This window comes from Lepidochelys kempii, chromosome 2 (genome assembly GCF_965140265.1).
Source record: "Lepidochelys kempii isolate rLepKem1 chromosome 2, rLepKem1.hap2, whole genome shotgun sequence".
Lineage (NCBI taxonomy): Eukaryota > Metazoa > Chordata > Testudines > Cheloniidae > Lepidochelys > Lepidochelys kempii.
In genome coordinates, this window is record NC_133257.1 from 108,321,298 (window position 1) to 108,348,721 (window position 27,424).

At 43.2% G+C, this 27,424-nt stretch overlaps 1 protein-coding gene across 2 annotated transcripts in view; it reads right to left on the bottom strand.

Annotated features, from left to right (window-relative positions):
- The window catches only part of CDKAL1 (CDKAL1 threonylcarbamoyladenosine tRNA methylthiotransferase), a 664,051-nt gene that overhangs the window by 248,623 nt on the left and 388,004 nt on the right, over window positions 1-27,424 (bottom strand). For both annotated transcript variants that reach the window (XM_073331895.1, XM_073331896.1), the window contains exon 10: window positions 10,146-10,312. In XM_073331895.1, coding sequence (XP_073187996.1) covers window positions 10,146-10,312 — 167 coding nt within the window. The remainder of the gene's footprint in view (window positions 1-10,145; window positions 10,313-27,424) is intronic.

The window sequence follows — 27,424 nt, forward strand, 5'->3', positions numbered from 1 at the left end:
GTCTGTGCAGCTTCTTATAATGTTTGTGCACCTTGGAACGCACCACTTCTCCATGAACTTTTGGATGGAGCAGTATCCTTTTTGGGCCTGGAGGAAGACACACTGTCACGCTTACGTGCATTCTTCCTTCTTTCACGGGTAGGCCCTGACACAGGGTGCATAGTGCTGGTACCAGCATAACAAGACTGGGGCTCCACAGTAGGAGGCGCACTCCTAGATTGGTCAGGCTGATGGATGGGGGAGTTCCCCTGCCTGGATCTGACTGCAGCCTCACAGCAACCTCCACGAGGTGCTTCTTGAGGGGGAGAGCACAGCCTCCCTGGGTATGGGCAGGAAAGGAGAAGCAGACACTGCACCTGGATGCAACATGGGCTTCCCCCAAACAGTAAAGTCAGAATTAGTACTTGTCATTGATAGAGATCAAGCAAGGACAGGAAGTGCAGATCTTGAACTCCAGCTTCTTCGGCATAATTTAGTACCCAATCAAGGGGTTGATGAAAAGGTGTTCCGAAGTCCTTAAAATCCTAAAAACTATCATTACTAACACTAAAACTACTACAAAAATATTCACTATGTACAAGAATAAGAGTCTTTTTTTCTCAGTTTGAAGAATTGCATCGCAAGAGATGAGAGAACAGAAAAGGCTCCAACTGGGACCATGTAGCAGTGGCGAGAAAGAACTGAGGGCTCACTTGGCTGCCCCACCCTCTATCATCTTGGACCAAAACCAAGAAGCAGAGTAAGGGTGCATGCACGGACCAACTGATACTACTACTTTCTTAAGCTTTGGCTCTGGTCACATGGCATATGCATAAAACCTGCAGTGGAATACAGTAAGGACCAGGACTCGAAAAAGAATGAAGAAATCCAATGGAATTGCCCAAATAAGAAAACTTTTTCTGACGTTTTCTACATGAAAGCAATGTCCTTGTATTAGACATCACAGGCCCTAATACATACATGTTTTCCTTTTCATTTCACAGACTGCAGATGCTCTGCTCAATAATGACAAGACTGCAAATGGGTGTGGTGTAGATGCTTTAAGCTATGGAGGTCAGCTGCTTTTGCAAATATTATTTTGTTCTTTTAAACTGTATATTATGGCTGGTTACAAAGTGAGTCAAGGTGTAATTTATGAAAAGGTCAGTAGAGACTCTTTAAAGACTAAAGGTTAACCATTGCCTAGAATGTTTTATTTTTAATTTGCTATCTTTTAGAAACATTTAGACTTATTATAAGACATAGGCAGAAGTCTGTGTAAAATGATATTTTGAAAAGAGTTGTGTTTTAACATGGCTTATGTTCTGGAGTTAAGGTTTGACTTTAAGAGAGGCTAAGAGACATGTTTTAAATGTTTCATTACAATGAAGAGAAAGAGTTTATATGCCATAAATTGGAGCCTAAATTATGGGGAGATATACAGCATGTAAGACTATTCTGAGATTCCTGCTGAAAGGCTGGAATATTCTCTAAATCAGTGGTCCCAAAACTTTTCAGAGCCATACCCCCACTTGCCCCTGTCCATGCCACCCCAGCCAGGAGCAGGGCCCCAGCTCAGGAGGGGAGAAGGGGCACATGAACAGAGGTAAGGGGGTCAAGGCTGGGGCTGCAGCTGGGGGCAGGTCTGGAGTCATAGCTATGGGCCGAGGTAGGGGGCAGGGACCAAGAGCTGGGGCGGAGCTGGGTGGTGCCCCGCCGTGGCCCCCCAACAGATTGGGGACTTCTGCCCGAAGTCATACACTTTTCTAAAATTCAATATTGCTTTTTTAGATGTTTGTATTGTAAACTTTAGTTATTGTTCATATGAATATGTCATTACAGTGGATACATATTAGGGGATATGTAGGATGCAAGATTTCTTGAAATCCTTGAGATGCTTGGAAATCCAGCAGGCAGAGAGGGTATGTCAACTTTCTTTAAATACTTTTTTTAGGTTCACTCACTAAGGTTTTATAAGGGTGTTGAGGAGTGCTTTTACCTGTTTTTACTATGTTATCCTTCAGCACAGAGCAGAGGAGATATCATGTAACCCTCTTAAATGTAAAGTCCACGAGAAAGAAGTTTATTTTACATCACATAAATACCAAATACTTAGCTGTGAACTGTTTATTAATATATGCCCTAATATTTTGCAGCTGATTTACAAAAGATGGCTGGGGTGGGCAATCTATGATGAAAAGGACAGAGGCTATTCTAAGAAGAAAACAGACCTATCCTGTAGAACAAAACTCCTTGCTGATCCCAAATATGGTGATCACTTAGATCCTGAACATGTGGGCAAGACCCACCACCCAGACACCTGGGAGAGAATTCTTAGTAGTAACACAGAGCCCTCCCCATCTAGTGTCCCATGTCCAGCCGTTAGAGATACTGATTAATAGCAGTTACAGATGAGCCATATGCCATTTTGGGCAATCTCATCACACCATCCTCTCCATAAATTTATCAAGCTCAGTCTTAAAACAAGTTAAGTTTTTTGCCCCCCACTACTCCCATCGGAAGACTGTTTCAGAACTTCACCCCTCTGATGGTTAGAAACCTTTATCTAATTTCAAGCCTAAACTTGTTGATGGCCAGTGCACATGTTCTTGGGCCAACATTGGCCCATAACTTAAACTCCTCCTCTCCCTTCTTGGTATTCATCCCTCTGATGTATCTACAGTAATCATATCTCCCTCATCAGCCTTTGTTATGTTAAGTCTCCTCTTGTAAGGTAGGTTTCTCCATTCCTCTAACCATCCGAGTAGTCTTTCTCTGTACCTATTCCAGTTTGAATTAATCTTTCTTAAACATGGGAGACCAGAATTGCACACAGTATTCCAGAAGAGGTCTCACCAGTGCCTTGTATTATGGTAATAACACTTCCTTATATCTACTGGCAATACCTTGCCTGATGCATCCTAAGATTGCATTACACTTTTTCAAAGCCACAGCACATTGGCAGCTCAGTCATTCTATGACCAACCAATACATCCAGGTCTTTCTCCTCCTCCATCAATTCAAACTGACATGTCCCCACATTATACCAAAAATTCTTCATGTTAGTCCCGAAGTGCAGGACTTTGCGTTTCTATTACTCCAGTTTTCAAGATCATCCAAATCTTCTTGTATGATATTCTGGTCCTCCCTCATATTGGCAGTATCTCCCAACTTTGTTATATCCACAAATTTTATTCGCACACTCCCACTTTTGGTGCCAAGGTCATTAATGAAAATGTTAAATAAGGTCCCAAGTCTGATCTTTGAGGAACTCCATTAATAACCTCCCTCCAGCCTGACAGTTCATTTTTTAGTATGACCCCAACTGTAGTCTCCCCTTTAACCAGTTCCTTATCCATCTTTCGATTCTCATATTACTCCCCATCTTCTCTAATTTAACTAATAATTTTCCCATGTGGAACTGTATCAAATGCCTTACTGAAATCCAGGTAGATTAGATCTATTGAATTTCCTTTGTCTAGAAAACTGGTCATCTTCTCAAAGAAAAATCAGGCTGATCTGCACAATCAACCCCCAAACCATGTTGTATTTCATCCCAATTATCATTTACCTCTATATCCTTTACTTTCGCATTCACAATTTATTCTAAGACCTTGCATAAAATTGAGGTCAAACTAATGGACCTGTAGTTTCCCTATAGTTTTTTCCTTTCTTAAATACAGGTACTATATTTACAACTCTCCCATCATAAGGTATGACCCCTGAGTTTATTGTATGAAGATCACCTGGGCCCCCTATTTGATCCATTAAGCTGTATGAGTTTGGCTCCACTTCAGATGTGGTAACTTTTACTTCCATATCCTTGTTCCCATTACCCACCATGCCACTGACCCCAAGCTCTTCATTATCCTTTTAAAAAGCTGAGCAAAGTATTCATTTAGGTTTTGGGCAATACTTCGATTATCTTTAATCTCCCCCATATCATCAATGCTTAGTTGCCCCAGTTCTTCTTTCCATGTTTTCTTTTTTATTTATATGGCTATTTTAATTTCCTTTGCAAGGTCCAACTCTGTTTGGCTTTTGGCAGTTGTCACTTTTCCCCTACACTTTGCAACTGCCAAGAAAGCTTTCTGCTTTCTCTTAATACCTTGTTTGAGATGCTTGTGCATCCAGTTTGATCTGCAACACTTCCCCATGAATTTTGCTTGGGATGCAGGCTTCAGAAACTTTAGTTAAAGCTTCAGAAACTAGTTCCAAGCCTTCCCCACATTCAGATCCTTGACTTCTTCAGTCCTGTCAACTTCTCTAACTAACATGCTTATTTTTTTAAAGTTTGCCCTTTTGAAATCAAGGATTCTAGTTGCAGAACTATTTTTGTTTATCCTTCCATTTAGTTTAAACTGAATTAGCTCATGGTCACTCGAACCGAGCTTGTCCCCTACAACCAGTTCTTCTATAAGGTCCTCACTACTCTCCAATACTAAATCTAAAATGGCTTCACCTCTTGTTGGTTTGGTGACTATTTGGTGAAGAAATCTGTCACCTATCATACCCTGGAATTTCTGTGCCCAACCATTATTATTGCATTTGTCCTCTAATCTATATCTCGGAAATCAAAGTCTCCCATAACCACATGATTCTCAGTAGTATTTATTTAATTAAAAATAAAGAGATCTCTGTCCATGTCCAAATTTGATCCTGGGGATCTGTAGCAGATCCCAAGCACTATCCCAGTGTAGCCTCTGATACCTTTCTTCCCCAAAGTGATTCTGACCCAAATAGATTCTGTTTTATCCATTCCATCACTTCTGATCTCTTTAGTCAACCTCGTCATTAATATTCAATGCTACTTCATCACCTTTACCTTTAGTTGTCTTTCCTGAATACCACACAACTTTTAATATCTGTATTCCAGTTATGACTACTATTACAGCATGTTTCTGTTATCCCTATAATATCTAGGTCCCTTACTGCACCAGTAGTTCTAGTTCCTCCATTCTGACAGGTTTTAGAGTAGCGGCCGTGTTAGTCTGTATTCGCAAAAAGAAAAGGAGTACTTGTGGCACCTTAGAGACTAACCAATTTATTTGAGCATAAGCTTTCGTGAGCTACAGCTCACTTCATCGGATGCATACTGTGGAAAGTGTAGAAGATCTTTTTATATACACACAAAGCATGAAAAAATGGGTGTTATCATACACACTGTAAGGAGAGTGATCACTTAAGATGAGCTATTACCAGCAGGAGAGCTGGGGCGAGAAAACCTTTTGTAGTGATAATCAAGGTGGGCCATTTCCAGCAGTTAACAGGAACGTCCGAGGAGCGGTGGGGTGGGGGAATAAACATGGGGAAATAGTTTTACTTTGTGTAATGACCCATCCACTCCCAGTCTCTATTCAAGCCTAAGTTAATTGTATCCAGTTTGCAAATTAATTTTTTTAATCAAGACTGGATGTTTTTCTAGTTCAAACAGAAATTAATTCAGTGATGTCCTATTCTCTACCTCTTACTGAAGATCTGCTTTCCAGTTTATTTTCTTTCAGGGATACGAGCTTTCATTTGTCCACATTGAATAAAGAATAATAATAAAATCTATCACTTCTTAGTATTTTGACTATGTAGAGTGTACACATTTACATATTCTTATTCTCAAACTAATTGGCTTGGGAAAAAACCATCTTATTTCCTAGTCAAGATAAGGCCACAGGATTAGCAGACATTCAGCTCTTTCAGCCAGTATGAATATACAATTTGGGTAATGGTAAGAATCCATCTTCAAGCACCTCCATTGACACAGCAACCAACTGGAGGTTTTTGAGTAAGGTTCTGTGTCACAAAAAAAAAAAACCACATGAAAATCCCATCACCTAATGCTAAAACAAATAAGGTCACAAAATCCACAATTTAAAATACCAAATAAAAAAAAATAATTACTGTAGGGCATTTAAAGCTTCAGCAATAAGCACATTTTTGGTGAGGTCTGAGAGTGAGTTCAAAAGACAGGGAACAAACTGACTACGGGATCTCTAACTCTGTAGCCTCAAATAATGCTTATGGATCATAAGCAATATCACATCCATGAATCTCATGAACAAAAGAAATTCACTAGCTAAACAATGCCAAGCTGTGTGATGTCTTATAAATCAATAAAGCAATTGTATAATCAATACAGTGCTTAACAGGAAGTGAACAATGTGCTACGTGGCACTGATAGATTGAGATACCAATATTAAGGTAAGTATCCTGGCAGCAGTGTTAACTGACCCATATAAACTATAGGGAATTGTATCAGGATGGACAGTAAGCTGCGTTACCTGAACTAATACCAGAAGTCACAAAAAAACCCAAGCAAAATCCCTCCAAAACACACAGTCACGAGATGCTTTACAGTAGTACTTATCAGTACTGAATCATACGGATTAGAGGTCAACGTATTTTACACAAAAGAATGCAAGCTTTAATTGAAATACAAACCAAGTGTGTGTTTTTATTTTTATTCTATCTAGGTAATTATATACCCATTATTTGTGGTAATTCAGCACATGAGAAATATATACATGGAAGGATCTCTCCATTAAAACCAATATTTTTCCTCAGAAAATGAGAGTGTGCAAGCACTTTTAATCCCTCCTTCGCCACCTGCCCGAAAGTACTAGAAAGTATGTCACAGGGAGATAGGAATTGCCATACTAGATCAGAATTGTGGTCTCGATAGTTCGGTATTCAGTCTCCAAAAGAAGTCAACTTCACATGCTTCAAAGGATGGTTCAAGAAACCTTGCATAGGTAGATGTCAGAAAATCATCCGCTTCTCCACAGGCTTAAATCTGGAAGCATGAGGTTTAATATCTCTTCCAAAAATTTGTAGTATTAACTATGATAACTCTGAATATCCTGTTATACATATAAATGTCAGATTCCTTTTTGAACCTTGCTAAGTTTTTGGTCTCAATATCTTGAGATAATAAATTCCAGTTTAATTATGTGTTTTGTGAAAAAGTACTTCCTTTCATCAGTTTTGAATTTGCCACCTTTTAATTTTTTCGCGTCCCTTGTTGTTTTTTTGGGATAGGGAGAACACAAACTACCAACCTACCTTCTTTATAGCATTCATTATTTTATATACTTTAATCATATGCCCTCTTATTCAATTTCTCTTAATATAAGATTTTTTCCATGCCCCTAATAATTTTTGTAGCCTTTCTCTGATCCAGCTGCAATTCTGCAATATCCTTTCTGAGCTGGGGTGACCAGCACTAAGGTCATACTGCTAATTTATAAAATGGCAATATATTATTTTCTGATTTTTTCTCCATCCCATTCCTTATTTATTTGAACATCTTATTTACTTTTCTGATACATTGTTTATAAGTCTTCATTGAGCTGTCCACAGTGACATTCAGGTCACCTTTCCTGATGTGATACAGTTAATTTAGAACCTGTAAAGCTTATGAGTATTTAAATGTTTCCCGCCAATCTCTTTTACTTTGCATTTATCAACATTTATTTATATATTTTATAATTACCAGCTTTGATATGTACAATTAACTGTCCTGCCAGGGATACCTAGGGTAAAGCTGACAAGTGTTCAAAGCTGCCTTAACATGCTGCCTAAAGCTGCATTTGACCTACAGTGTCCTGCTACCATTTAGTCATTTCTAGTTACATACCCATAACAGATTAGAAGTTGAATGTGCAAACCACAAGTTTTCAGTGTGCCTGATAAATGTTAAATCTGTACTCTTAGAAACTGTGCTCGTTCCAAAAACAAATATGAAATATTATAACTTTGATCTGTGTCAAGAATCAGGGGGTAGCCATGTTAGTCTGTATCCACAAAAACAACAAGGAGTCCTGGTGGCACCTTCAAGACTAACAGATTTATTTGGGCAGAAGCTTTCATGAGTGTTTTTTTACCCACAAAAGCTTATGCCCAAATAAATCTGTTAGTCTTTAAGGTGCCACCAGGACTCCTTGTTAACTTTGATCTATTTCGATCAAATATATTGCTTTTATTATTAGCTCTGATGTTCTAAATCTATGGCATGTTGACCATACCTTCTGCAAATGCAATCGACTGATTTAATAAATATGAAATACTGTAATAAAGATAAAGTAATAATATCATAAGTTATGTTAACGTACATGTTTATGGAAATATTTCATCTTGGAGGATTCTAAAGTTTTTCAGAAATCTTTTACTTTACACCCTCATTTATCCAAATGGCCAAATATCCTTCAGATAACTAGGTGTTCGGATAAACAGAAGTGCTATTCTGATCTGGGTTCTAGCTGCAAGCTGGGAGGCAGTAAAGCTTCCAGTACAGCTGGGAATGATGGCAATGTGTGTGTGTCAGCCCCTCACCTACGGACCTCGCTACCCTGTGACTGTCCTGGTCCCAGGTTGCCTGTCTCGGGCTGTGGCCGGATGTGGCCCCTCAGTGCTGACTGTGGTGTCAGTGAGATCCCTTTCCCGCTGGTCACTGGGAAGCCATGTCCCAGTCTCTATGATGGGAGTGGAACACTTATCATGTTGCTATGAATTCAACTAATACACAAGATGCACTTTGAACTTGACATAGTGTTGTAGTCATTGAGTGAGTACACAGCTCCACTGGTGTATCATGAATTTTTTGTAAATGTAGTGTACCATGAAGTTCATGTGAATGTATTGCTTGTGATTTGTAGAGCTACATGGAGGACACAATGTGGATTCAAATAATGAGGATTTTTGGATAAATGAAATTCAGATAACTGAAATATACCATACATATATCGGCACTTAAATACAGCTACCTCTGGAGAGGGTGGCAATCACCAGCATACACATAACTACACAAAAGTGACTACGGGCAGAAGGGATTTAGGCCAGAAACAACAATGCAAATCCCAGCTCCTATTAAAACTGACAACAGATCTTTGAGATGCCCAGCAAATCAGACTCATTTTAGGGTTTTATCCCACACTTGCATGGTACACATAAGAAGGATGAAACTTGTATTTCTAGAGTTTCTGTGTATTCCCAAAATGATGCTTAGACAGCTGAGGCTCCTCAGGATAGGCATTATCCTGTTTTGAGTGATACCGTAGCATCTTTACTCATTATTTTAAACTGAGTGCACTTTTATCTGTCAGTTATGTCTATCGACCTTCATGCATCAATAGTCACCATTGTTCCTAGACACAAAGCTATCCCTTTATATTCTAGTGGCAACAGCCACTTCTTGAAAGATCCTACATACTAGTATACAGTTTCTTTAGAAATCAAGGCAGTTAGGCTCACTTTCTATTCCTCAAGACTTTGAAGAGCTGACTAGGCACAATGTTAAATAAACATGGACTTCAATGCTTTAAGGAATCACAAGTGGAAATACTTCATTTATAATATTTGAGGTAGTGCCGGATGTTCACCTGCTATTTATTTTCATATATGTGTAGCTGTACCTGGGTATTGAAGAGATACAGACTGCAGAAGACTTCTAAGTCACTGCTTTTGCTCCCTTATGTTAGATTTTTCCCATCATCAATTCACAAGAGATTCAGGAAATTCATTTTGCTACCGGGTACAATTCTTTCGAGAATTCTCTCAATTCCTGCTACTTGTATATTTGTAGTTCACATCCGTTCTCCAACATATTGTCTCTGCCTTCATTGATTTATTTTGTTACAAAATGTTCTTTTCTAACTAAACCTTTAAAGTTCCCAATGGTCTCTGTGGGAACCCTGCACACTCACAGGGCAAGATTTTCACTTTTATTCTTCATCTTGATGTGTGTCACCTTAAGAACACAATGTTGAGTCTAAGAGCGATACAAGGTTTTCTGGGTGCATTTCTGAGAGGTACAAATGGGAGGAAGCTTTTGACTCATGATCCATAGTTTGCTATGACCTCTTCTACTAGCTATTGAAAGGGCTGATTATGAAAGTAAAATCCAAACATCACTACCCTCAAGTTGCTCAGGTTAGGCTCCACAATATTATCATCACACTCAAGAAGATTTGGATATTTGATTAATTGGACAGTCTCATATGACAGACAAATGGTTTAACATCTAAAGCCTAATTCTACAAATTTACTTTTTATAATCTGTGGCTACAGAAATTTACTAACAGTCTTAAATGAAACACTTATTCTACACAGGATACCACACTGACTTGATTTATCAACATCTATGTCAGTATGTAAATGATTCTCTTTTTACTTACCTCCAGATGCTCTAAAATATAGGGAGGATTTGTCATGCCAAGTCTCAGCATAGCTCCCTCAGGAATAACTTCAACCAGCTTCCACAGAAGTGTAGGAAGGTCTGTGCCAATGTCTCTGCCATAAGCCCCTGTGTCTTCACTGGTCAGCCATATCTCACAAACACCCTCTGTGAATAAAAGAAAGAGATAATTAACAAATCTGTTTTAGAGCTGTTTATTTTATCATACAGCTGCTCACCCTTTTAAATGCAGTATTTCACAAGACTATTATGCAGCCAGGCTGAGTATTCAATTGCAGAAAAAAAGAGGCTTATCCCATGGGTAGTGGTGGGTTATTAAGTTCATTTTATGAGTGCCAGTGTGCTACAACAATGCTGTAAATTATCACTGCTGTGGAGTGATTAACATTCACAACCAATGATTAATACTGTGCTGCCTCTAAAGCAACTCAATTTGGACTTTTACTGCACTCCCATCTTTGAGGCTATCTAGTTTATTAAACAGAGCAAGCAATACTGCTCAAGCAATCAGTCCACGCTAATGACCATTACTAGCAGTTAGCAGCCTGCAAAGGCCAAGGGTAGTTAAGGCTCTAACAAACCAACTGCCGAATGAGGTGATTATCATGTAACCTGCAATAACTATTACAAGCTGCATTCTTTCAATTATACTGTTAGCAAGGACATATTAAATCATTCCATTAAAAGGGTAGTCAGTGCAGGACGGCTAAATAGTAGTGTTGGAAAACCTGTTTCCTGGCAGTTAATATTCTATTTTCCATCAATCAGATCTTCGGAAGTAGTGTAGTCAATTTGTATTGTACAAAAATCTTACCCTTGAACACTGAAATCTGTTAACAACATTTTCCTGCCCAAAGGCAGTAAAGATTGTGCCACTTTTTAATAACAGTTGATTTCAGATGGGCCACTACTATAAGTCTGCCCCTGACCTCAACCTTTTCATAATGCAGAAATGAAGCTGCTGAAGAAATAAGCCAATTAAAAAGGGGGGAAATTTTCTTTTGAGTCAATGAGATGACTAGGATTAACTCAGCACAAAGTTAAGTTTCTACTACAGGAAATGAAACAAAGAAAAGAAAAAGAAGTCACATCTACAGTTCCATCCATTGGAAGCCACATGACTGGTTTCTAAGTGGCTCCAACTGGACTGGCAGAGGAAGCTCAGCCTCATAAAATTTAAATGTTTTTAATCATTTTAATTTGGAAAATACAAACAAAAACATTGGTTTAAATAATGTTAAGACTATGATGCAAACAGAAAAAAGCAAAATACTGCTCTCTAACTCACGCTATGTTGAAAGGGAGGTACAACAGTCTCTGTTGAGTGTCAAACTGAACTCCGATTGTTTAAAAAGGTTTTAGAACTATTTATTATTTAAAACGAAAACAATTTACAATATAAACCAAAAATGTTTTATTTAAAATTTTGCCCACTGGGATAGCTTCATGAGATGGACTTCTTGTTTTTGTGAGAGTCCTGGTGGAAGCAGTATTGAGATGGTTCTCTCCAGCATACTTCAGTTCAACATAAACAATGCTTTATAATGCAGGACACAGTCAAAATGATCAGACAACAATACTGAAATGTCCATTGGAACACAGTCCTCTATGCAAATATGCAGTTAGGCACTTACAAAAAATCCTGTAAAACATCCTTCAGAATAGCATCTGTACATGTTCACAGCCCACCTTTAAAAGTTTGGTATCAGATATTAAAAAGTTTGATTAATTTGCAGCTGTTTCTCCACTGCTATGTAGCCATCATCCACTAACATTCCATTACATGTACCTACATAGCACAGTCGTGTTATCATACTTTCAAGCATAACCTTATAGTCAAATGTCTCAAGAGTCTTACAGTGTGAGTGAATATATTATACACACTCACTACTGGTTTACAGAAGTTGCTAATATTTTTAGCAACATACTTCACATCAAGCAATGCTACGCTATTGCAAAGGTTTAAAAAATATGTATGGTGCAATCAATGGAAAAAATGAATAATGTAACATTAAATAAATAAATAAAAATCTTAAACGAGATACAAAAACAGGACATTAGCCATTATTTTCCAGTTGCTGGCATTCACCAAAACAATAACGTGGACACTTTAAAGTGATCAGACTGATTTTAATTTATAATTTTTCCATCCAAATTGTTCCATGTTTTTACTCTCTGAAGAGGATTGCTGGAACACTGCCTTGCTGTTGCCAGATGAATGTGAAGAAAGAATGTCTATGAATAGGAATGGAAACAACATTCAGGTGGAAAACAACAACTAGCTCTTAAAGCTGCATAGGTGGGACTATTAGCCCCCTGGTGGGCTGAAACTTCAAATTAAATCACATGAAAAGGAAGCAGCTGTAACAGTAAATCAGCAACAACAGGAATAACTGTCTTGACTGCTCTGCGATCAGGATGCTGAATAAAAGGCAATGGGTATAATCCATGCTCAGATTGCAAAAACATGTATATAATGTAGAAAAAATACTATAGGAAAACCTTCTTTTCCCAATTTCAGCCTTGCAAAAGGGATAAGCAAATCCTGAAGGCTATTATGAGTCCTAAGCCTTGAAATCTATACAACCTGGGTAAATCAACTTAAAGCTCAGGTCCTATGTCACAGCTTTGGAGTGAATACTAAAAGGATCTCTCTGTTAAAATGTTCATTCTAGCCCTCTGGACTCAGAGGCTAAGACTCTGTTTCAAGAAAGACACAGAAGTTCCTCCCAGGTCCCCCAGCTTACGGCAAACAGGGGGAGTGGAGAATATGGTCCCTTCTCATTTATTAGTTTCTTACACTTTATTTTTTTTCCACAAAAAATAAATCTTCTGTGAAAGCAACATTCCCCAGTGCTGCTCAGGATCTCTTTTTAAACACATTGCCTCATCTTGTGCATTATTTATTTTTTTCTCTTCTGAATGCTCACTTCATTAGGTCATCCATCATGCCGTTATCTGGGTAATTTTAGTGCTAGTAGAAGCAAACTGACCTCTAAGAAAGAAATGTGATCCAAAGGGCACAGAAAAAAATTCTTTGAACACATTACAGATCTTGAACTCCATTATCATTATACCCAAATAATTAAAAATCAGTCTTCGGTCACAGCTCTTTTCCCCCTTCCCCCCCTATGCCTCACCACTCGCACCTAGCACAAACATTAACCTTAACTGCTGGGTTCATAGCTCTGTGTCCTGTAAGTGGAGATGACTGAGAATGGAAAATGTATGAGGACATAGAAAGGTGAATACCAAATGAAAGATGTTTTGTCCCCAACAGAACATTTCACTATAAAAAATAGGCACTGCAGAAATGTCTGCCATAAGTTTTGACTTTGCTTTCTCTAGAGTAGTCCAAATGAACTCTGTCATAGCTAATGATGTTATTGTTATGAGCCATATCTTTCCATTTAATATATTTATTTACAGAAATCTTCTTTCCCCAATAATACAAGTTGAACTGTCTTCAGCATATTTTCCAGATCTAAAAACATCACTTTGCTTTTTGTGCTGATTGTTATATATAGCATTATCAGTTTGAAGAAATTATACCTAAGTCTCTCTCTCTCTCTCTTTATTGTGGGGTGGAATGAATGCATCTGCTCCCACTGTACTAATCTGCCTAAACTGGAAAAATTCCTGCTAATAATTTTTTTGAAATTCTTCTATTCACTCACACTATCTATTTCTTCTGTCATGTAAGGATGATATCCAATTATTAGTCTAATTAGACATAGTTAGCAAAGCTCCCCCCACCCCCCCAAAACACCATAGATTCAAACTGAAAAGATACATTCTTAAAATCAGATCTGTAAAATTGTAGCTATCAGTTAACAATACTTCAATGAATCTCACATTGATTTACACTGTTATCTGGTAAAAAAAGCGATAGAGTACCAAAAAGCACTCACTTTTCTTATCTCTCTCTTTTTAAAAGCTTTCCTGTGAGATTTTTCTAATGTGAACCATAGTGGTTTTTCCAGCAGTGTGATTCTCAGCAGGTTGTCACAGTGGGAGACCCCTAGCACTGACCTTCTCAGTAGCCCTCATACTCTTCTCAATAACTGCCTGACCTTGCTCTTCCTTTTCCAACAGAGAATTCTTTTAGCAGCTTGCAGTGCTGTCCAGACCAGAGAAATACCTCTTTCACTGTACCACAGAAATCTCAAAGACCATTTGCCAAGAAGAGGCCTGACTTAAATGTTTGTTAAAAATTGTCTGCAGACTCAAGCACAATCAATCAATCTGAAGCTGCCATTCCTGCTCACACATTTAAAATTCATCATTGGCTGAACTTCAGACTTTTTATAGCCAGATATTGACAGAAAGCCTTGTGAAATGAAATTCACTTTAAATGTGTTCATTGTTCAGGTTGATTTTACACCACATAGATTCCTTATTCTTTTCAATTATCTGAAACACCCCTCTTGACAATGCTGGGGGGGGGGGGGGGGATCATTAGTTTACTTCCAACATACTTATTGTAGGCACTCATTCAGCCTGGAGTTCAGTGGGACTACTCATGTGTATAAGGCTATGCATGTGCTAAAGTACCTTGCTGAATCAAGACCTTAATGTAGAAAATGTAAAGACACCTCTATGCATTTCAAATTATTGCAGGCCTGCTCATAATGTATTACAGAATAGTGTCAAAGTAACAATCACAATCCATTTTTTCTATAAAACGATGAGACTTACGGTAAATAATAGCCAAACATTTTATGGCTTCTTACCAGGCCCAACAGCAGCTCTTATCTTCAACAACTGTGTGTTTTCACCTATCTGTTCTGTTGTCGAAGAGGAGCACAATGGCCTGCTCTCACCTTCTACTGGCCTATACCTCCTGGAGATGAGGGTGATCTAGATTGTATTGGGAACCTGGGGAGATATGAAGGGGTTGACTCACCGCTGCCTCCTCCTTGTGCCTAGGATGGCATGGCAGCTCTCTTCCCACTGGGAGTCTCCTGCTGACAGTCACTCCATCTCTGTGTTCTGCCTCTTCCTGCGACCTGGCCCTCTGGTCAGGTCACTCCAGGGCAGTCCATGTCTGCGAAGCCCTTTCCTCAGATGCTGAGGGCTCAAGGTCTGTTCTCTTCCCTGGTCTGCCAACAAGTGAGCTGGTCTGCTCCCCTTTTAAGCTCCTCCTCCAGCCTATACATGACTTGCAGGTGTGGCAAGATACAGCTGCTTGAGCCAAGAGGAGCTCCTCAATGCCTTGTTGTCATGTATGGGGGATGGAACTTAGGGAACTAGGGCCAGACGATTTTTTTTCTGGGAAGAAGTTGCAGGGAATAATTAGCATTCGGTGAGCTTTTCCCACTTTAAGCTAAATTTGGAAGGCATAGCTGGAGGGACACATACCAGTGCATAAGCTAGGGGTTCATGTCTTTCATAGTGTTTAACCATCCCAAAAGGACATGATCAGTGAAAAGCTTAAACAGATTTCCCATTAGGTAATATCAGAGAGACTCAACAGCCCATTTCACAGCCAGTCATTCCTTTCCTATCACAGAATATGCCCATTTCTGAAGGAATAGTTTGCCGCTCACACAGAGTATGGATTGTTACACTGTGTTTGCTTCCTGGGACAACATTATGCTTAGTCCCAGTTCAGAGGAATCAGTTTGTAAAGTGACTTTTGAATAGTCATGATTGAATAGGACAGGGTCTTTGAAAGGTGATCTTTCAACTTCTAACAAACCTTTTTGCGGGCTTTTGACTCATGAACCTTCTTGGAGTTATTGTCCTTAATTAGGTCAGTGAGGGCAGCTGCTATTTGACATGAATCATCAGTAGTAACACATGAACACCAAGAATCTTTGAACCTCTGTTTCTTTTGTGGTTGGGTAGAGCACATTTCGAGGGCCTGGATTTCATCCACGAAGGGCCACACCTGGCCCTTCCACAAAGTATATCCCTGGTAGGTGGCCTCTTCTTTTCTCATCTTACACCTTGCTGGGTATGCAGTTAGCCCAGCCATCTGCAGGGCCAAAGTTCAGTAACAGTTTGTACTAGGTGTTCTTCTCAATCTCAGCTGTCAATGACCATGACATCTACATAGGCTGCCGCATATGAGCCAAGTGGTTGAAGAACTTGATCCATGAGCTGTTGGAATCCACTGGGGCACCATGGAGGCCAAAGGACATAGTCCTAAAATGATATACGACAAGTGGTGTAGTAAAGGCAGTTTTCTCCTGTGATTCTGGCATGAGTGGACTCTGTGATACATCAGGCTTTATCCAGCTGGTCTAGTAGTTCATCCACACTGGGCAGGGGGTAAGCATCGAATTTGCTTTGACTTTGAAAGCACTAACCTTTCCAAAAACTATGCAAAACCAGATAGTACTGTTCGATTTTGGGAGCAATACAACCAGACTTCGCCAGCTGCTGCAGGATTCTTCCTGCTTCCAACATGGCATGGATCTCTTACCTCATGGCATCCTGATTTTTTTTGGGGAGTGCCTGTGGGTTCACCCAGACAAGTTGCTCAGGCTCTGTTTGAATACAGTATTGCATGAGAGGAATCTGCTTTGGCCAGAAGACAAACACCATTGAGAAGGCTTTTACTAGGCTTCTCACTTAGGCCCTCTGCTATGGGTGGAGGTTTACTTCCAGCTGTATAAGGTCTGTGTCCAGTGAGGTGGGCACTTGGGACCCCAGCTCTGGCTCATGGCGATAAATAAGCTCTCCATTCCTTCCAGGGCTTTAGAAAGTTAATATGGTAGATCTGAGTTAGCTTCCTTTTGTCAGGCTGCCTGATCTCATAGTTTACCAGAGAGACTAGGTGGACTATTTCATATGGTTCTTACCATTTAGTGAATAACTTAGACTCTGCACTCAGGAGCAGAAGTAGTACACTACTGCTTGGCTTAAATATGTGGATATGCGCACCTTTGTTCTAGGCTTGTTCCTGGGCCTTTTGAGCACCAAGGAGGTTGTACTCTGCCAAAGATTCCAAGGGTTTCAAGCCTCTCCCAGGGCTTCAGTACATACTGTACAACATTCTCAGTCTTAGGAGCCTGTTCCTCTGAGATTTCATGGACCAGGTCAAGAATCCCCCATGGCTGTCTCAAGCATAAGAGTTCAAATGGGAAGAATCCAATACATGATTCGGGAACTTCTTTAACAGCACATAACGGGAAGAATCAGCTGACTCCAGTGATAGAGGTCCTTAGCAATAAACTTTTTAACATCCTTCTCTGAATTGTTCAACCAGACCACCTGTTTGCAGATAATAGACATACACAGATTTTATTTTTAGTAGATCACACACCTCCTACAGCAGAAACAAAGCTAGTGACTTGATCAGTGAAGATCTCCTTAGGTACCCCAACTCTGGCAAAGACTTTTAGCAGTTCTGTTGCAATAGTCTTGGCATTGGGGGTGCGCAGTGGGATTGCTTTGGGATCGTGGATGGCATAATAAACTATAACTAATATATATTTATACCCAGTTGCACTTTTTTCCACCCCTGTCCTTTCAAATGGGATGCCTATTATGGGGAGTGGGACCAGAATGGCTTTTCTTACTCCTTTAGCTCCCATGAGTTGGCATTTTGGATAGGAGCAGTGGACGTCTTTAACTTCTTGATGACTCCCGAGCCAATACAAGTGATTCGGAATCCTGGCCAGGGTCTTCCTGTGACTGAGGCCTGCAGATGGAATAACATGACCTTATGCCTATGAGACCAGGGAATAAGAACTTCACCAAGTTAGTCTTTCTCCATCCAGTACAGTCACTCTGCCAGCAGCTGAAATGGGGCGGGGGGAGGAGGGGGGAGTGAGGGGGGCACTGTTCACTGTGGGTTTATTACCTTCTTTTTAACCACCTACAGTTGCTTACAGGCCTGGCTCAAGGTTTTGTATTCCCTCTAATCCTTCATGAACTCAGTCCCTCTTTAGGTTATCCCCCTCCTGTAGGGGGGGCCAACATAATTTCATTGCTAGGTGGATCTTCTGAGGGAGCTTCCCTTTGGCTGTGTTTTACCCTATAGTCAATTGCACACGTGTACTGGGATAGAATTTAACATCTATGTGAATACAATGTAGAAAAAATAATTTCCCCAGGGATCTCATGGTTAGGACCAAGTAGTCCCGGACCAGGGTCTGCCCACACCCGAAATCCACCAGGCCTGTCACCTCTACTCCGTTTATCCAAACAGGGACTGTTACTTTAGCCAGGGCTCACTTATGGGCATGGGCTTCTGCCATCCATACCTGTCCATACCCACACTCCATATAGGTGCACTCATGATACTGGTGACCTGGACAGCCACATGAACAGTAAACCACACTGCTGGCTGAGCGGGTACCAGCCCTGAGCCAAAAGTGTGAGATAGCCCTTCCCTATGTTGTTCATCTGTTCCTAACCCTTGGCTTTCCTGCAGAGGAGACTGAAGGAGTCCTAGGGGCCTTTGTCGGACTCGGGTCTAAGATGCCAGGGTTTCCCAACAGGAGCCAGTGCAGGGCCTGGTGATCTGCTTGGTCCCCTCAGAAGCTGGCCATGCAGCCATGCCATCTGATTGCCGATTCCACTCTGTGGGTTCTCCCTTGTATCAAGGGTCACCGTTGGCCTCAGGTGGTCACTTGTGTGATGCCCAAAGCTGTTTCAGCAGCCTGATAGTTTTCCATCACTGGATGGCATTGGCTAGGGACTCCGGTTGGTGTTTGAGCACCCAGTTCCTATCCCAGATGGGAGTATATGGGTAAACTGGTCCATCACAATAAGCCCAGCCATCTTGACTCCAATCCAAGTCTCCTGCTTTAACCACCTACAGCATAGGTCTCAATTTCTGGGCCTTTGCACAAGGCTGGGCTCCCCAGGGCTATTTCTCCCTCAGGAACCTCTATCAGAAGGTTTCCTCTGTGGTGTCAAGGTGGTTGAGTATAATCACTTTCACCTGGGCGTAGTCTTGGTCAGATGCTGCATCCAGCTTCCAGTATACAGCCTGTGCTGGCCCCCATCAGGTAAGGTGCCAACAGGATGTCCCACTGGTTGAGTGGCCACTTGGATGGCATTGCCACTCACTCAAATGTTACCAAGAAGGCCCCAGGGTTGTCCTCGGTGCCCATTTTTTTACGTGTCACTGGCACAAGGGAGTGAGGCACCAGGCCTGAGCCTACAGCCCCTGGAGGGGAGACACTGAGGCTGCATCAGGGTCATTACTCATTGGACCAGCCTTTGCTGCTGTCCCTGCTGTTGTGCTCTTAAGCCTCAGGCCAGCTGTTGCTGCTGGGCACCCATCTGCTGCAGGAGTTGCAGTCATCCATTTGAGAAGACGCTTTAGATCCCCCTTAGGTCTAGAGTGTTCGACCACTTGGGTCAGTCAGTCCAGGGTGAGAAGAATGCCCACATTCTCCACCGGTTATGAAGGGATTGCCTCACCACTGCTCCTCCTTGTGGCCAGGCATGGTGTGGCAGCTCTCTCACCACAGAGTGCCTCCTGTTGATATCACTCTGCCTCTGCGGTGGTCTGCCTCTTCCTGAGACCTGGCCCTCCCTTTCCCCTTCTTGGGGAGTCCGTGAATAAAAAACAACAGGCATTAATGCAAATAAACTCAGTTAATAGGAAATAGAAGGGAATGATTCCCTCTCAAGGTGTATCAGAATCTAGCCCTCCCTTCCCTCAGGGAGGGGCCACCAGGCAGCGGTCATCTGCAAAGGTCCCACCTTCAGTCAGCCCTTTCCTCAGAAATTGAGGGCTGAAGGTCTGATCTCTTCCTTGGTCTGCCAATAAGTGAGCTGCTCTACTCCCTTTTTAAGCGCCTCCTCCACCCTGTGCATGCCTCGCAGGTTTAGCAGTTCTGCCCTGTCCAATATGGGGTTTTAGATCCCATCACAGGTGCGTAGGCAGCTTCTTGAAAGAAACCTGATGCTGAAAGGGGTTATCAGGTCCTTTCTCCTGAAGAGAACCAGGAATGAGAAGACTGGTTCAGTGATTCATCCATAAAGATCCTCTACACACAGGAAAGAGCTGTGGTTGGATGGATAGCTGGGTGAACTATTGTTTTTAAACCTCAAAATGGATTGAAGAAAATTAGGGTGTTAATATAGAAGTCTCTCTGAAGCGCCACTACCAGGACCGTAATCAACAGCAGTTTAAATATCTTTTAAGCACATACACTTCTTTGAAGGTTTAGCTAGTACTACATAAAGCCCTGACTAAAGACAGTGAATTTGTAAAATTCCTAAAGAAGCTTCCTTTCATCCAGCAGTTAGTGAGGACAGCAGGAACACTAGTGTATCTAGATCAAAGGCTGGAACTTTCACTTTAGAGGTCATTATTTCTGAATGTTAATGTTGGGTTACAAGAAGTCTGGATATGTTTAAGGCTACTGTTCTCTGGTATTTATTAATTTCATTTTTAGCATTTTTTAAGATTTATGTAGCTGTCCAAAAACAGGGCTCTCTCTTTGTATATGGTGTAAAGAGTAATGTATGTTATATTACTGTAATGTAATCTCTGTAATGAGTAATCTCTCAGTAATGGTACCTTACTTCAAAGAGCACTATGTTAAAGCACACTAGGGAACCTTAAGTGTGCACCAGCAGGGTCTATACGGACCACTTAATGTGCAACGCACGACTGTGCTTTAGACTCACAACCCCATCATCCACATTACTGCTTCATGTAGATAAGCCCTTAAGCATAAGTAACCATTTCCAGTGTTGGATAAACACCAATTTAATTAAAAAAAAATCGGGGGTATTTTAATCTGTGATTATAGGTTAAAGCTGAAATTCAAAAGCCCTAGGTAGCATTTGGATAGATTAAGAGAGTCTCTAAAGGAGGACAAGTTTCTCAGAAAGATTACACGTGCATCAGAGACTTCAGAAAATGGAGAAACACTAACATTTTTCTGGTCTACAAACCTTTTTTTTAGTTCAATCATTTTCGGAACTAATGTAAGTGAAACTCACTAGAAGATTACAGAAGAAAGGTAGCAGAAAGAAAGAAGTGATTTGCCTCCTAACATAAGAACAGTGTTGGAAACGTGTAACTGAACATATAAGAATGGCACCATTTTTTAAAAAGTGACTAAAAGTACATGAATTCAGAATTTTCTTGGGTATCATTCACCCTACTAAACTAAGAATAGATTACACTGGCCCAAATCACATTCTCTGGACATCCAAGAACCATTTATTATACTGAAAGTAGAAGTCTCAACAGATGTTCAGAAATATTACTGTGGAAGATACTGACACAGACTCAGTGCAATTTGATATCCTAGAAGGATCTATTTCGCTCAATTTCTTATTAACAAAATACTCTGAAACTGTTTTGTATTTTTTTGCTGAGATGACTACTTTATATGTAGTACTTGTCCAAAGAAGTGATTTACATTTTATAGTGTGAATTAATTATTGGATATATCATCTATTTATGGTATCCAAATGTCAGATATTTTAAACTGCTCTTCAGAGGTAGGATTAATACCCTTTTACTATGGAACATGAGTTAGCACTTGCACCAGACTATTGACTACATATCTGAAAGGTTTGGACAGCATTTGTGAGTTTCCTTCACCACGCAGAAGAACCTATAGTTTGTTCTAAGGCATACTTTCCTCATAAAAAGGCATACTTTAGACTTTAACCTTAGGATTTCTTGTACAGACTGGTTTGTCTGGGTATTTACTTTAAGTGATTTTGTTATTGAAGATAAATGAAAGTCACATCACTCATTGGCTTCCTACACCTAATACTGTATTTGTCAAAATATTATTGGAACACAATACTGATATTTACATGACATTTACATTTTTATGTGAGAATTAATAATATATTTGAATTTGTGAGAGAAAGTAGTTTTTCCTCACACTTTTATGAAACAATTTTTGTACCTATTGGATTCCAGTTCAGTTTGGGAAATGGTTGTTTGGTCCAATTCCTATTTTATCTGATTCAAGACCCACAGTTATGCCACTGCATGTAACAGCATCTTTAAATTCAGAATTCAAAAACAGATTGAGAAAATTCAGATTTATCATTCACAGTTTCTGATTAACGACTATTCTGACAATTAGTCTGATTATTTCTTATATATTTTAAAAGGTCAGAGTGACAGCGTCCCACCTTTTTACTCTTTGGTAGTTTGACAAATACACCATTAATACAGGCTCCAAACAGAAACATTAATCACAGCTTCTGTCCCTTTAACTGCACCAGTAATTGCTTTTGCAAATGGCAAGGCATGCCCTTCAACTTCTGGTTCAATTTTTAATTCATCTTCCCCCAAAGTGAAAAACAAAAACTTCAGCAAATACTTTTTGTTTATTTTTTTGAAAATGAGCAACAGGAATCTTCTTATTTGAGAGGTTTCAGAGTAGCAGCCGTGTTAATCTGTATCTGCAAAAAGAAAAGGAGTACTTTTGGCATCTTAGAGACTAAAGGTGTTAGTTAGTCTCCAAGGTGCCACAAGTACTCCTTTTCTTCTTATTTGAGAGTTATCATCTTAGACAAAAAAACCTAATTCAGAAACCAGGTCATTTGAACTCATCCACTTACTTAAATACATTATGTAACTACTTTATTTTTACATTGAGTATGATAGTTACAAATGTTTCAAGATTTGGGGGAAAAAACGGTTACTTACTTTCTTGTAACTGTTGTTCGAGATGTGTTCACGTCCATTCCACATTAGGTGTGCATGCGCTGCGTGCACGAGGGTTGGAAACTTTTTCCCTTAGCGGCTCCTGTCGGGCTGGTGGGTCCCCCGAGTGACGCCACTGCGCCGTGCATATATACCCCTCCCAGCCCGACCCCCTCCAGTTCCTTCTTGCCGGCGACTCCGACAGAGGGGTAGGAGGGTGGGTGGTGGAATGGATGTGAACAACATATCTCAAAGAACAGTTACGAGAAAGTAAGTAAGCGTTTTTTCTTCTTCGAGTGCTTGTTCACGTCCATTCCACATTAGGTGAATTACAAGCTTACCTCTGGAGGAGGGTAGGAGTCACGGAACAACTGCTCGGAGGACCGCTCTGCCAGCTGCTGCGTCCTCTCTGGCCTGCTGGTTGACCATATAGTGGGTCGTGAAGGTGTGCACTGAGCACCAGGTGGCTGCTCTGCAGATCTCCTGGATCGTGACCTGTGACAGGAACTCCGTGGAAGTCGCCTGCGCCCTGGTCGAGTGGGCCATGACTGCCAGGGCCGGAACACCTGTGAGCTCATAGCACGCCTGGATGCAGCTTGTAATCCAAGACGAAATCTGCTGCGCCAACACAGGGAGGCTTTTATCCTCTCGGCTACAGCCACAAACAGCTGCACGGATTTGCAAAGGGCTTTGTGCGCTCCAAATAGAACGCCAGTGCTCGATGCACATCTAGAGTGTGCAAGCTGCAGTGACTTGGGTTTCGGGAAGAACACCGGCCGACAAATGTCCTGGTCCAAATGGAATTGGGAGACCACCTTAGGGAGGAACTTGGGGTGTGGCCGGAGCAGCACCTTGTCCTTGTGAAATACTGTATACGGTGGCTCAGAGGTGAGGGCCCTCAGTTCGGACACCCTTCTGGCTGAGGTAATGGCAACCAGAAATGCCACCTTCCAGGAAAGGTGGAGGAGAGAACAGGTAGCGAGAGGCTCGAAAGGTTTAGAAAGGAACAGGTTAAGGTTCCACGGAGGGACTGGGGGGCAGGAGTACGGGAACACCCTCTCCAACCCTTTAAGGAACCGTCCCACCATTGGGTTGGAAAACACTGAGCCCCCCAAGAACCCCAGATGGAAGGCAGAGATGGCCACCAGGTGCACTCTGAGTGAGGACAGGGCTAGCCCTTGCTGCTTGAGGTGCAAGAGGTTCTCCAGAATGGCCTGCACCAGGGCCTGGCCTGGCCGCACCTGTTGGGGTTCACACCAACACAAGAACCTTTTCCACTTGGCCATATAGGCCGCCTTGGTAGAGGGCTTTCTACTGCCAAGCAGAATCTGCTGCCCAGGAAGGCAGCACTGGCTCTCCAGGTCGTTTAGCCACAGAGCCTCCACGCCGTCAGGTGCAGTGACTGTAGGTCAGGGTGGAGAAGTCATCCGCCGTCCTGTGTAATGAGGTCCCGGTGTAGGAGCAGGACTACTGGGGCCTCCACTGACAGCTCTAGGAGAGATGTATACCAGTGCTGGCGGGCCCAGGCTGGGGCGATGAGGATCACCGCCGCCCTGTCCCTGCGCACCTTGAGCAGGACCTTGTGCATCAAGGGGAGCGAGGGGAAGGCATACATCAAGCCCCCTCTCCACGGGATCGCAAACGCATCCATGAGCGAACCCAAGCTGCGGCCCTGGAACGAGCAGAACCGCAGGTGCTGGGCGTTGGCCCTGGTGGCAAACAGATCTACCTGGGGAAACCCCCACCTGCAGAAGAGCGAGGGCACGATGTCTGCCCTGAGCGTCCACTCGTGCATGCAGTACGACCCGCTGAGGAGGGCCGCCAGCTCATTCCGCACCCCCAGGAGATTGGGACCTTTGCATAGTCCACGCAATTCACCTCGAGGCATCCTGAGGAGGAGAGCCTCATGACAGAGTGGCAAGGAATGAGCCCCGTTATATAAAACATGGCAGTAGTGTTGTCTGTCAGACCTGTCATGCTGTGACCATTCGGAGTGGCGTGAAAGGTCTGAAAGGTGAGATGAACCACCCTGAACTCCTTCACATTGATATGGAGCGACCGCTCTGCTCCGCACCACAACCCCTGCATCATGAGGTCTCCAGGTGAGCCCCCCATCCGTGGTCTGACGTGTCTGTCACCAGCGTCAGGTCCAGTAGTGGGGCGGCAAAGGGGATACCTTTACAAACCACAGGCTGGGACTGCCACCACAGCAGGGAATCCAGCACATCCCTTGGGGCTGTCACCACCAAGTCCAGGGGGTCCCTGCCTGGGTGGTACACCCGAGCGAGCCATGCCTGCAGAGTCCTGAGTCTCAGTCTGGCATGCCTGACCACGTGCGTGCATGCTGCAATGTGGCCCAGCAGCCGCAGGCAGCACCTGGCCGTTGTCTTTGGAAACTGGTGCACGGAGGCCACCGCTTTTTGGATAGCCTGGAATCGGGATACCGGAAGGCTTGCCCTGGCCTGCACCGCGTCCAGGACCGCCCCGATGAATTCCACTCTCTGCACGGGTCTGAGCGTGGACTTGGGGATGTTGACCAGGAGCCCCAGCTCGCGGAACAATCTCAGGGCCACCTCCACATGGCCCCGCACCTCCACCTCGGATCGGCCCACCAGGAGCCAGTCGTTGAGGTACAGGTACACCCGGATTCTCTGCCTCCGTAAGAAGGCCGCCACAACTGCCATGCACTTTGTGAATATCCTTGGGGCCGCGGCTATACCAAACGGGAGAACCGCAAACTGATAATGTTCTGGGCCCACGGTGAAGCGTAGGAACCACCGATGTGCTGGGAAGATGGCAAAATGGAAGTACGCGTCCTTCATGTAGAGGGCGGTGTACCAGTCCCCCAGATCCAGGGAAGGGATGATGGTGCCCAGAGAGACCATGCAGAACCAGGCCTTGACCAGGAATTTGTTGAGCCCGCACAGGTCTAAGATGGGGCGAAGGCCCCCTTTGGCCTTGGGGATGACGAAGTACTGGGAATAGAACCCCTTTCCCCTTAGGCCGTGCGGCACCGCCTCTACCCCCTCCACCCCCACCACCTCTAGCAGCGAGCGGACGTCCTTCTCTAGGAGATGCTCGTGAGAGGAGTCCCTGAAGAAGGATGGTGAAGGGGCAGGGAGGGAGGGAGGGAGGCAAACTGCAGCGAGTACCCATTCCGCACCATGCGTAAGACCCAACGATCTGACATAATGGTGGACCACTCATGGGAGAAACGGGACAGGCAGTTCAGGAAACAAAGGGACAGATCCAGTGACTGGTCTGGTACGCTGTCCTCGAGCGCACCTTCAAAAGCCTGGCTTAGTGCCCAGCTGGGGTTTGTGCTGGCCTTGGTTCTGGCCTGGTGCGTTATTGTTATTATTGTTGTTGCGTCGTCATCTGTTATCCCTGCCTCGCCTATGGTAAGGCTCATGCCTATGGTGAGGATGGTACTGGCATTGAGGGGGAGGCTGCAGCTTAAAGGGCTTCCTATGGGCCGCCGGGGTGTGCATACCCAGCGACTTGAGCGTAGCTCGCGAGTCCTTGAGGCTATGCAGCCTCGCATCTGTCTGGTCCGAGAAGATCCCGGACCCTTCGAAGAGGAGGTCCTGGAGTGTATTCTCGACCTCAGGGGGCAGGCCTGACTCCTGGAGCCATGCCGAGCGCTTCATGACCACCCCTGACGCGATTGTTCTAGCTGCTGCGTCTGCCAAATACAGGGAGGCCTGGAGAGAGGTCTTGGCTATTGCCTTGCCCTCGTCCACCAGGGCCATGAACTCATGTTGGGAACCTTGTGGAAGGCTGTCCTTAAACTTCCCCACCGCCGCCCAGGAGTTGAAATTGTGCCTGTTGAGGATGGCCTGCTGGTTTGCACTCCTCAACTGAAGGCCCCCAGATGAGTACACCTTTATGCCAAAAAGGTCCAGGCATTTCGCCTCCTTGGCCTTAGGGGCTGGGGCCTCCTGTCTATGGCGCTCCCTTTTGTTTACCGCTGAAACCACTAGAGAGCATGGACTCGGGTGGCAGAACAGGTACTCATAGCCCTTAGATGGGGCAAAGTATTTATGCTCCATTCCTTTTGCCGTTGGATCGCTGGAGGCCGGGGTCTGCCATATAGTCTCATAGTTGGACTGAATGGTCTTAATGAGCGGGAGTGCTATTCTGGATGGACCTTCGGGGCTCAAAATGTCCACCATGGTCCTCCTGCTCAACCGTCTCCTTGGCCTGCAACCCCAAATTTTGGGCGATCCTGCGCAGCAATTCCTGGTGGGCTCTATGGTCTATCGGCGGAGGACCGGACACCTCTGAACCCGCCACCGCCTCACTGGGGGAAGACGAGGAGGTTAGCTGCTGCTAGACCCACTCTGGTTTGTCCCCCTGCTCCCCATCTCCCATGGTATGGGCCTCCGGCTCAGGCCAGGACGGAAGTCCATGGGTGCTCCAGGCCTGGCGGCTGCATTGCAACTTCCATCAACAGCTGCTTTAGGCAAAAGTCTCTCTTTCCTTGTCCTTGGCTTAAACGCCTTGCAAATCCTACACCGTTCAGTTTGATGTCCGTCCCACAGGCAACGTAGACACGAGTCACAGGGGTCACTAACTGGCATAGGTTTGCGGCACGTGGCGCAAGCCTTGAAGCCGTGGCCCTGCGGCATGCCCCGCGGCCCGGGGCAGGTGCTGGAGGCCTC